The sequence below is a fragment of the Sturnira hondurensis genome, unplaced genomic scaffold (assembly GCF_014824575.4).
Source record: "Sturnira hondurensis isolate 20B ecotype Veracruz unplaced genomic scaffold, ASM1482457v3 Scaffold0021795, whole genome shotgun sequence".
Taxonomy (NCBI): Eukaryota; Metazoa; Chordata; class Mammalia; order Chiroptera; family Phyllostomidae; genus Sturnira; species Sturnira hondurensis.
The window spans coordinates 1,066,817-1,079,476 of NW_028094426.1; the positions used below are offsets into that span (position 1 = coordinate 1,066,817).

At 39.2% G+C, this 12,660-nt stretch overlaps 1 protein-coding gene across 2 annotated transcripts in view; it reads right to left on the minus strand.

Moving 5' to 3' along the window:
• MRPS35 (mitochondrial ribosomal protein S35) overlaps nt 1–8,577 on the minus strand; it is a 37,619-nt gene extending 29,042 nt beyond the window's left edge. Inside the window, exons 1-4 of one of the 2 annotated variants that reach the window (XM_037033841.1) lie at nt 8,416–8,577; nt 4,263–4,309; nt 3,015–3,182; nt 854–914 (exon numbers count right to left, since the gene is read on the minus strand). In XM_037033841.1, coding sequence (XP_036889736.1) covers nt 854–914; nt 3,015–3,182; nt 4,263–4,309; nt 8,416–8,527 — 388 coding nt within the window. In that variant the 5' untranslated portion in view covers nt 8,528–8,577. Of the gene's footprint in view, nt 1–853; nt 915–3,014; nt 3,183–4,262; nt 4,310–8,377 lie in introns of both variants that reach the window. The other variant, XM_037033842.1, reaches the window with a different exon arrangement.
• Between the last annotated feature and the right edge of the window lie 4,083 nt (nt 8,578–12,660).

The following is a 12,660-nucleotide window of genomic DNA, read 5'->3' on the forward strand; positions in this document are numbered from 1 at the left end:
GTTTGTTCTTGGTGAGTCTAAGTAAAGGTCAGCGTATTTTATTTATCTTTTCTATTGTCTTATTTATTTCCACTCTGATTTTTGTTATTTCCTTCCTTCTAACTTTGGGCTTAGTTTTATCTTTCTTTTTCTAGTTCCTTAACATATAAAGTTAGGTAGGTATTTGAGATCTTTCATGTGTCTTAATGTAGAAATTTATTGCTATTATCTTCCCTTAGAAGTGTTTTTAAATCTGCTAAATCTTGGTATGATGTATTTCCATTTTAATTTGTCTCAAGATTTTTTTTATTTCTCTTTTAATTTCTTTTTTGACCCACCGTTTGTTCAGGGTGTGCTGTTTAATCTCCATGTATTTGTGACCTTCCCAGTTTTCTTCTTATAATTGATTTCTAATTTCATGTCACCATGGTCAGAGAAGTTGCTTGGTATGATTTCGGTTTTCTTAAATGATTAAGACTCATTTTGTGGCCTAACACAATCTACCCTCAAGAATTTTTCATGTGCATCTGAGAAGAACAGGTATTCTGAAGCTGCTGAATGGGGTGTTCCATGTATGTCAAGTCCATGTGGTCTAACGTGCAGTCGAAGCCCAATGATTCCTCATCTTTTCCTATCCAGATGACCTATCCAACATTGAATGTGGCCCATGTAGTCCCCTACTGTTATTGTATTGCTCTTTATTTCTCCCTTCAGTTCTGTTAGTGTTGCTTTATACATGCAGGTGCTCCTATATTTACAAATATTGTGGGTGTACAAATATTTATAAATGTTATACTGTCTTGCTAAGTCAACCCCTCTATTTTTAGAAAAAGATTATACTCAAAGTCAATGATGTAACAAAACAACCACTTACCTTTAAGAGCTTCACAGTGCTTTTTAATTGCTACAGGAGTCAAATGCAGAAAATTGGGGATCTAAAGTAGAGAAATGTAAAGGATAAATTAGCCAAATGTCTCAAAAATATGAAAAAGACAATTTGCTGATATAACTCAATCAAAGGTCCAACAAGCTTTATAATAAAATGTAGTAGTTTTTTACAATATTAATTCTATGTCAACAGTGTTTGAATTCAAGAAATAAACTCCTTGGACTAGAGATTCAGTACCAAGTATCTTAAAAAATGACAACACTGGAAAAATGAAACATCATTTTTATAGTACTGTTCCTGCTGTGAATCTACATGGATGTATCTTTCCTTTATAGAACTGAAAGCACCCAATGACACACAGATCACTGTTTAATCACCCTAAGTGCCCTGGATTACAAAGCACTGTGACACAGTATCTACACTGTACTTAACAGACATTTTAGAACTGATTTAATAAGTAAAGCTTGCAAATCTTAAGTGAACAATTTAATGAAGCCAGGAATATTTATATGATGATATATTAAGAGGCTACCTTATCATTCACAGGGCCAATGGGAAGTTTAGGAAAGGTCAGAGATTGAATTCCTTCAAACAGATAATTAAATTTACTGGATATTTCTTGAATAATGTTAAGCAATTCAAGAGAAAACTTAGTTAAATAGACTCATTTGGAAAGAAAAATTTGAACAAGCGATAAAGTTACTCCAAACATTATGCCTCGAATCTTAAGTGTTGATCAGAAAATGTTTAATCAAGAGAAATAGACAATGAACTGGGACTATGGAGTAGGTGGCTTCATTTTTCTATTCTTTTATTTTTGAAACATAAAATATAATCTTAACATCATAAAATAAAAAATAAATTAATTAAACTGGACATTTAAAATAGCTGGAAAAAATAACAGCTGATGCCTGCCTGACATTTATACAGGCACCGTTCCATGCAGCTCATAAACTCACCCAGCGGCACTCACTAGGAATAAACCACTTCACTAGACTAAGCATACAGGTGATTCTTAAAAGGAATGGCATGCATGAAATGTTTAGTCAGATATCTATTTTTATTAAAATACTATTCACAACCACTAGAGTTATTACAAACATATTGCTACTCTCTCACCCAGCGATATTTTCCAAAGACCTTTTTAAAAAAACTAAGTTCATTTCTCCTCTTTCATCTGAAGAAAAAAATAATTTCCTCAATGTTTGTTTTGTTTTATCTCTTGAAACATTCCCATTTCCAAATTCCAACTGCTCCTGCCTCTAGCAGCTGGTAAGCCCTTCTCCATGTTATCATGTCATTTTTTACCACCACATTTTATCAGATTTTTCTTGGTATTTTAAGAAGATTCTCGTTTAAAGGAAAACAGTTTGGTGATAATTCCATGGTATATAAGAGGAAACCATGTAAGACATGCATTCCCAAGCTAACCATATTTATATTTTCTTTAAAAGCCTGCAGTTCAGCCCTGGCTGGTGTAGCTCAGTGGACTGGACTGAGTGCCAACCTACGAATCAAAAGGTTACTGGTTCAATTGCCAGTCAGGGCACATGCCTGAGAATGTCCCAGGTCCCCAGTAGGGGGCGTGTGACAGGCAACCACACACTGATCTTTCTCCCTCCCTTCCCCTCTCTGCAAATTTAAAAAAACAAAACAAAACCTGCCGTTCATAAAGCACTGTAGATCCTAATAACTGAGACATTTAATATGACCTATTTTAAGCAATACAGTTTAAGGACAGTAACATTAATAATAAATTAATATTCCACCTTTCTGGACACAAAGTTAAAAATATTTTACAAGTGGAACCTCCACCACCCCCAGTTATCAAGCTCAAATCACATTATTTCACTTTTCCTAGTTCCATCTGAAAGACACAATACAGAAAAGATAGAACAGAAAAGAAAAAGCCAAATGGGAAGCCACAGGACCAATTAATTACATTTTTAAATGCCTAGGAGTCTTTGAGTCTTCTTTACCATGAATAATCAAAATATAATACCCATTATTACCTGGGAAAAATTAAATTAAAACACAATAAGCTGTTATATACTGAGCTTTGAAGTATAAGGGGGTAAGGAGAGTGGGAGGAAGATCACTATTTATTTAGATACGTCTTAGCCAATGAACTAGCAACTTATCTTACCTTTAGAAGCTCCAGATTTCCCTCCTTTGCCATGGGCACACCCATTTTTACTGGATAACCCATTCGAACAGGCAGAGGCACCACAGAGGGTTTAAAGGGCGCTGCAACAGGGTAAACACTAGGCCAGTCCTGGTCAACAGCCATTTTCTCCGTCCTAGGAGGTAGTGCCTAAGAAACGTAAAACAGCTTAATACTTTAAATATGAACACATTTTCAAATTTTAAGTAAAAAGAAATATGCAATTAAGAGAACACTGGCAGAGTTACAACCTACATAAAATCTGACCTCCCACAAAGCTGCTGCTAGTCAAATAAAAAAACATATTCAAATAAAAAAACACCAAATCTATCTATTTCTATACCAGTTCCTCCCCTTTGGGGCAAGGATCCCCTTTAATAGCACATTTCCTTTACTAAAACTATCCCTATTTTATTTATTTACCTAGACTCCTAGCAAACTTTTTACATTTTGTTTATGAGGGGGTGAGTAACAATATATTTTGAAATAATTTTTAAAATTTCTTTGATGGAAGTCAGTACATAAGATAACATTGAGAACTTGTAAATAAATTAAGGTTAAGCTAACTGAATGAACAGATAATAAGAAATTATCTATCTCCTAGGCCCAAGGAACATCTACATGATTGCTTATTCGACTGCAATACATATGTAAAAATACCTAAATACATCCCCTAGAAGGTAAGGGCCAGCACACAAAAATGTGGTTTAAAGAGGCAAAATTCAGCAGCACCCCTCTAAACAATATCTAAACTAGTATAGTTTGTCCTGGAAGCTGGCAATAGTCCTATGAAAATAAACACTCTAGACACTATAATTTGATGCCATTTAACCTCCAACTAATAAGCCTTTGTTCTGAGTCCATGCCAAGTGACATTATAATTTGGATTTTTCCAAAGAGACATCCACAAGGTGAGAACAAAATACTTAAATTAATGCACACATCCCAGGCTATATAACTGTTACAGCATCATCAAAAATAATTCTATATTCTGCTCTATGGACTTATTTTCTGAGAATATGTGGGTGAGTCTACCTCCCAAAGATGAACCATTCTCAGGGCACTGACACAGACCAGCCCAAGACTAGAGTCAAGACGGTGACAGTTACCAAGTAAATATCCCCTTAGGAGCCCTTCCTGGGCTGCACCCGCTGCCTCACGGTGAAACCCTGCCTCACTTCGAACTTCAGAAACCACTAAGGCAGTAAATATTAAATATGTCATTGTTACCTTTCTTCTCTGTGGCCTTTCAGATTTGGACGTTCTTCCTGTTGCACCTAAAAGACAACGCAACGGTCAGAGAATTTTATAAGAGATCATTCAACACTGATCAGGATCTTATCATTCAAACACAGTTTAAGGTATTCGGTAACAAAAAAAATGAAACAATAATCCACTTTCTGTAAGCTCGAGAGCTAAAATCATCTTAATGAAAATGAAAAGTCAGAAGTAGTTAAGAAAATTCCAGTTACTAAAATATAAAGTGAAATCATCATCTAAAGAAATATTTTCAATAAATTTTAAGGTTCACAGTCAAATAAACTCACTTCCTCAAGTTAAAATATTTAGTTACTAATAAGAATTTGTGCGTCTTGAAAGATAAATAGTTTGAAATGTTCTATTTTTAAGTATACCTGCTCATATTTGGAAATACTGTCCTTTCTACCAAAAAAAGAGAAACCCTTAAATTTTTCCTTCTCTATTGTGTATTAGAACTGCCAATGCTACAACAGTAACAAAAATCACAGCCATTCCTAACACATCATGTAACTGTAGAAGAGGGCAGATTACTTACATACAGTATATTCCTTTTAAAATATTACCTTATGCCTCTCTAACTGTGCTGCTATTCTAAAACAATAATAACTATATGTAATGAGTACTTTCACGTGCTAGACACTATGCTAAATGCTTTTCATGATCTCATTTAATCTTATTCTTCAAAAGAATTGTAAGTACTGTCATTATCCTTATTTATAGGTCATTTACAGCCAAGAAAACCAAGGACAAGAGCTGTGACATTAGCACAGCACACGAGACTTCACATCTCTAGCTCGCCTCCCTTCACAGGGCCGCAACTACACTGAACTCCTAGTACCAGGCCCTTCGGTCTTCCTGAACTTTATGTTCTCTTCGCCTAAAATATGCTTCCTCCCACCTTCTTGACTTCTGTCCCCTTCCCTCTCCCCAACTCATTTCTTCATCTGATAAACTCTTTCTCATCCCTCAGTAGCATTTCATTTATTCCTGCAAAAGTTTTGGAGTGATACTGTACACCAGGAATTAGGAAGGCAGGAAAGAACAAGAGAACCACAGTCCTTACTCTCCCAATGGAGAGTCTGTCAAGAAAGGCAACTAACTATTTAGTAAGTAATTTCAATAAACAATGATAAATATTATACATAGCAAGGGACCAAACCCAGTCAAGTAGTTGGAGAATATCTCCCTGAAGAAGTTGACCTGAAGCTAAAATGGTAAGGATGAGCAGGAGTAGCCCTGGGGATGGGCAAGAGAGAAAAAGTGTTCTACAGAAAAGGGTGGAAAATCAAAGCAAACGAATTCAATATGGCTGAAACTTCAGACTAGAACAGAGAGTGCACTGAGCAAAGAGACTGCAGGTATTTGATAAGCATCCCAACCATAACACATTGTTGGCAGAGCTCTTGATCTTCCAGTCCTCCCAATCCCCATGAATGACATTGTCATTCAACACCATTGTCATCCAATTACTCGGGACAAATTTCTAACATGCTTCCTTGAGACTTTTCCTCAAGCCCCATACCAAATCCATCAGTAAGTTCCATTAGCTCTACCTTCAAAATACAGGGTCCAGCAGAAGTAAGGCCTACATGAACGTAGTTGATAGGGTAATAGTATGGGTGTAATAACTTATTAGTTTTAATTTGAACATTTCACCTAAAATGTCATATAATGTGCTTGGGTGTGATAGCTATGTTACAGAATTACATTCTTATGGCTTTATAATAAAAGATTTTGTAATTAAAAAAGAGGCATTATGCCCTGGCTGGTGTAGCTCAGTGGATTGAGCATGGGCCTGCGAACCAGAGTATCGCGGTTTGATTCCCAGTCAGGGCACATGCCTGGGTTGCGGGCCAGTTCCCGGTTCCCGGCGGGGAGCGCACGAGAGGCAACCATACATTGATATTTCTCTCTCTCCTTCCCCTCCCCTCTAAGATAAATAAATAAAATCTTTAAAAAAAAAGAGGCATTATTTGTGCTGGACCCTGTATGTCCTAAATTCAGCCACACCACCTTCTCCAATACTACTTCAGCCCAGGTCAGGTTCACCTCCTTTGTACAACAGCTTCCAAACTGGTCTCCTGACTTCTGGTCTTACCCTCCTAAAGTCAGTTCTCCACAGGGCACCCAGTGGTCTTTTAAAAGTGTAAATCACATTACATCACTTCCCTGTTCATATTTTCCAGTGTGATCCCAAACCTAAAATAAAATGCCTAAGCCTTCAGAAGATCAGGCCATTACTTACCTTCCTTATACTACTATTCTCCACTTTGCTTCCTCAGCTCTAGCCACGCTGGCCTTCTTTCTGTTCCTCGATCACACCCATAAGCTTATTCTTACTTCTGGGCCTTTGTACTTGCAATTCCCTATGCCAACAATGCTCTCCCCCCACCCTTCCTCCCCGCCATCTCAGCATCATTCTGGACTCTGTCACTCCCCCAAGGACGTTTCTCCAGACAGACTGCCTATCCTATCCTTCCCTATCCCACCCAATAGCCACTACTCCTCCAACCCATCGTTCTCAACATCCTGCTCTATGTTTCTTTACTTTTCTTTCTTTTTTTTAAAGGACCTGGCTGATGTAGCTCAGTGGGTTGAGTGCAGGCCTGCAAACCAAACAACCGAGGTTTGATTCCCAGTCAAGGCACATGCCTGAGTTGCAGGCCAGTTTCCAGCAGGGGATGCACGAGAGGCAACCATTCGTTGATATTTCTCTCCTTCTCTCCTTCCTTTCCCCTCTAAAGATAAATAAATAAAATCTTTTAAAAAATGAGCTCTCCTGACTTAAAAAAACATTTTATTTGTTTTTAGAGAGAGGGGAGGGGGGAGAGAAAGAGAGGGAGCGAAACAGCAATGTGTGAGAGACACATAGATTGGTTGACTCTTCCACACTCCCAACTGGGGATCTGGCCTGCATGTGCCCTGACTGGGAATTGAATCCCCGAGCAGGACACCACTCAATCCACTGAACCATACCAGCCAGGGCCCTGCTTTACTTTTTTCTTCACAGCACTAATCACTACCTTACATTGAACTGATATTACATATCTGTTTATAGTCTGACTTTCCCAAAAGCATGTAAACTTCATGAGGTTAGGGATCTTGCTCCATCCCGGTACCTAGAACACTGCCTAGGACATAGCAGGAGTTAAGTATTTGAAGAAAGATTGAATGAAAAATTAAAAAATCATGTGTTAAAATTATGAACAGCCACTGTGAAGCATTAAGAAATTTATCATTTATCTTAAAGCAATGAGAAACTACTTGCAGATTTTGAACAAGAGTGTGGCGAGATAAGATTTGCTTTTTGAACACTTCACTCCGGCCATGTGGGAGAGCAAAAGCAGAAATTTCAATGTAGGAGAGCAAAAGCAGAAATAGGAATCAGTAAAGAAGTGGGAGATGGTGGCGTAGACTGAGCTGTTAGTAGGATTAAGACTGAAGATCCTTTGAAAGGAAGCATGGATAGATAGCACCTGGGGTAACTGGACATGTCTCCTCCTGGACAGTTTTCTGGACTCTTGTAGGCCCTTCCCCAACGCTCCCATGTTACCCTACTCCGAAGTCTTCTACAGCACCTTACACTGCATATAGTTTGCTTAACAAATATCTTTTTCACTAGATTCCTACGGGGTGAGAACGGTACCTGCGTCCGTATCATCTAAGTGAAGGTCATTCAACCTGCGTCTGAATGAAGGTCATCTCATTTGGTGGCACTGCTGGGCCTGGAATTTAGAGCTGCAGTTTGCTCTGGCACAGGTGTATGTTTCCCTTAACGTTGGAGAAAATTCGTTGTTCACTACCCACGAAACCAGAGAGAAACTGCGCCAGAGACTGTGGGTCGGAGCACCAACGCACGTCATAGGGGAGGGAGTGGGCACGTTCGTAGAGCCCAGGGACCCAGAAGCAGAAATCCGCGGCTAGGAATGGGGTGACACGTAGAGGACAGACCCACATTCACGGCTTCTCTACTACTAGGTGGCCCAGGGGTAGGCTGGCAGAGGACGAATCGTCCTCACCCCTCAACCACCCCGTGCAAAGCTGGCCTCGGCGGCCATCGTGGGTGCGATATTCCGCCCTCTCACCTTCCCCAAAGCCTGGAGGCGACGCAGCAGACACTCACGTGGGCTTGGTGTCTGGGCAAGAGTGGTCGGAGACACGGCGGTGGAAAAAGCGCGCATGGTCCTGGCCCCCGGCTGCAGAAACAACCAGACCGGGAGCAAGGCGGCCGCCATGGCTAAGAAGACGGCAAGCCAGAGGGGACACGCGCGATCCCGCTTCAAAGATGATGGAGGGGCGGGCCTGAGGTCGCTTCCGCGCATGCGTGCCCTTTTGCCCCGCCCGTAGGGTGTAGAGACAGAATACACGTGAGCCTGGGAAATCAGGTCCAGAGTCAAAAGTGCACCCCGAAAAGAGGGGAAAAGGTAAAGAAAAAGACACGAGACGATTAAAAGAAAAATTGGAGTGGCCAATCTAAAGATAATGACAATGATCCTAAGGGATGGGGGAAATGTGACTCTCGGAAGAACAGTGTGGTCTGAGCCGCAACTCATGTGGCCCAGGGTCTACCTTAGTGCCCTGCTCCTCTGCGATGGCTGCTTTTCTACACTTTCTTGGCTTAAGTATTAAGCTAGTGCAAAGGGACACGCTCCAGGGAGAAAGGCAGTATCCGATAGTAGTTAAAAGGGTACCTGAGTGTAAAACTTGGTTTCACCCTCTCCAGGCTGTGAGCCTAATCAAGTTAATACAAACAAACATCTGGGAGGACACTGGCACAGAGTGAGCGTACTGTGTGCGGAGGAAGCAACTGTTTTCAATGATTTGGTTAGCTCCTTTGTGGATCAGGGTAGAATGAGAAAAAGTGATCAGCAGGACTTAGAAAATAAGTCATTCTTTAATAAATTCTCTATTTTTTTTTTTACTCTGGGTTTAAATTAGCATCCAAACTCTTAATAAAATTACCATCTATTTTCTTTTCAACCGCTAAGTATAACATTGAATCAAAGTACAAAGTTATAATAACAACTGGGAAGAAACACAACTGACTCTCGGCAAGTGTACAAGCAACAGAGAAGCATGCAGCTGCCTCAGGGGATTTTTCCTGGGAGCGTTCAGTGTGCCATGAGCATCAGTCATTATGTGACGGGGGAAGAGGCATGATGGGGCTAGTATTTGTAATAATCACCATTCTCATCTCTTCTGGCTTCTCATGATACCGTTACTGTTCCAAAGCAGAAGTATGGTCTATTAGTTTTCTAGAGCTGCTGTTACAAAGTACCACAAACTGGGTGACTTAAATTTCTTCTCTCCGTTCTGGATGCTAGAACTGTAAAATCCAGGTGTTGGCAGGGTTGGTGGTGGTTCCTATGGAAGTTTGGCGGGAGAATCTGATTATGCCTCTCTTTTAGCAATACATGGCATTCCTTGACTTGTGGACACATCACTCCAATCTCTGCCTCTGTCTTAACTTGGTGTTTTCCCCCTCTGCTGTATTTTTAAGATTAAAAGCATGGCTTCTTAGTCAGATGCATATGGAGTTTGAATCCAGGCATTGCTTTTTTGTGATCTTGGTCAAGTCTACCTAACATCCTTGCACTTCAATTTCAAGGAAAATAGGTCAGTAATATCTCTCTCAGGACTGTTGCAATTGAGTTACATTTCAGAAGACGTAATACCAATGGTGGCATTGGAATTAAGCTCGGAGTCAATGCGGCCGCCACTTTTTCTCTCTGGGGTGTGTTTACTTCAGTACAATGAAGTACAAGGCCTATACCATAGAATTTAGGGACAAAAGAAATATGAATTCTTATAAAATTAGTTTATATTTAGAGAATTCTTAATTTCTGAACAAGATGTTAGGTCTTCAGTCTACCTTCCTATGCTTTCTGTCTTTTGTTTTACTCTTTCCCTAAGAACAAAGTGGATGGACATTATTAAGAGTTAGTGGAGTCAGAGAAATACTTACCGTTTTCTCAGACATCAAATACAAGGGAGTTCATTCTATGTTAAAAGTTAAAAAATCATTTGTAATGCTGTCAACAGGCAATAATTCTTGGTTCATGCAGTGTAAAGAGTAAAAAGCCTGTGCTATTGTGTACAGAGGATTTACTAAGAATTGCATAGTTTTTCAATTGGAAAAGTTCTTAATGTGCACTTACTCATTATAAAAAATCTTCTTTGGACTTCATGAGAAAATAACCCAACATATTTTAGAAACAATATGGGCATGGGACTTGCACTTACAGGAGCCCTGTGCTTGGCTGAATACCCTGTTGTCCATCTTGAAATTTTTAATAACTTTTGACCAAGGACTCCACATTTTCACTTTGCATGGGGCACCACAAATTATGTAGCTAGTCCTTGTGTAGATAATTTTAAATATTAAGTGTTTTTTCATAATGGGTTTTTATTATACTTAATACCTACATTCATCTGAATGCAGGTTTCTATTAGAAAGTCTATCTGACTTTCTATCACAGCTATTTATCAAAACTACCTCTTAATAAAAAGTAAATGAACAAAGTACATCTATTTACAAACATGTTATAGGCAATACGCAAATATCCAGGTATGTGAATGGACTTTGCAACCTAAATATTGATTAAAACAGTACTGGCTAAATATATTACGGTGTATACAACATAGAGTACACTTAGATAGATGGGTCTTGCTTAATCCTGTTTGAACATTAGAATTATCTCAAGAGACACTAAAATATCCGTTTAGGGTCCCTCCTTCTGAGATGCTGATCTCAGAAGGTATAGTGTGTTTAAAACAGTTTTATTGTTTTTAAATTCCCTGGGTAAATCTGATATGCACACAGGACTGAGAACTATCGATGTCAGTTTTAAAAGGAATCAAGTGGATAAAAAATCTATTAGTGTGAAAAATTGTACACAATATATAATGAAGTTTTTAATGTTAAGAGGCATTTATGGATCATATGATCATATGAATAAAATATTTTTAACATGCAAGTGCTGGAAGGGAAAACAGCAAACTAGAGGGCGTGGGAACGGGTGGTGGTGAGACTCCTGAAGACTTAACTTTCCACATTTCCATACTTTAATTTGACAGCAAAATGCAGGTTTTCAAATAAGAGAATACAGTATTTTTTAGATCAGTGAGAGCTTCGCGTTTTTTATTTTAATTAAAAATATGGTCTTTCATTTATATCATCCAGCTGTTTATAACATAATTATTTACAATTTGTACTAGACTTGAAAATCTCTGTAAACTTATACTTTAGTATAGAAAATATCACAAGCATTGTCTTTGAATAAGTTGGTCAGCCCCATTTTACAGGTGAAAAATCAGAGTTAGGCCACTAGACTTAAGAAAATTGAGACTCAAACCCACATTTGATTCCAAGTTGAATACTCTTTACTATACTACACCAACTTCTTGACAGCTCACTCTTCACAGCATGGCTGCAGACAGGGGTCACTATATGCCAAGGAAACATGAATTGGGTATTATAATCTTCCAGGAACAAAGTAGGAATAATTAACAACTTCAAGAGATGTCTCGTGGGCCTATTCATGTTTACTTACTGAAGGCAGGGAGCTTAAAACTTTCCTTGATCTTTGGGTTTCCTGGAATGAAGGAATGTCTAAGGCAAATTTAGTTCTGCCTTTGTGTATAATCTTAATATTCAAGAAGTTAGGAAGTACAACATTTTATTTGTGATGTATTTTATAGCCCTCATCCAGTCATCAGCAAATGCTGTATGCTTTTACCTTCAACTATTCCTAAACCTGACCTCTTTACCCCTCCTCCTCCTCCTCCTCCTCCTCCTTCGCCACATTGGTCTGTCCAGGACCCCCTTTTCTCTCCACAGCTTTCCTTTAATAGCTTTTCCTGTCACCCTGGGCTCTGCTCCTACCCTTTCCTCCCTACAGCCTAGTCTCCACCCAGCAATCAAGTGAGGTTTTTAAAAAGCCAGTCAGATCAAGGCATTTGTCTCCCCAGAATAAAATCCAGAGTCCTTACAAGTAAAATCTGCTTGATCGCTTTGCTGGCTACTTCTCCAACCTTGTCTCCTATCACTCTTGCCCTGGCTCACCCTGCTCCATCCGCACCAGCCTCCCTGCTATGCCTCAAACGTATCACAAATACACTCCCTTCTCTGGCCTTTTGCATCGGCTGTTCCCTAGGCCTAGAACACTTTTCCAGGTATCTGCACCAATGCTCTCTGGATTCAATCCAGATTTCTGATTAATTATCCCCTTCTCAATGGGGCTTTATTTTTCTTTACCACATTCCTGTTATATTTCTTAAATGTGCATTTAAAATATATTTACAGAGACTTTCTTTCTGTCTTCCACCATTAAGAGAGAAGTTCCCCCTAAAATAAAGAGATGGTTCT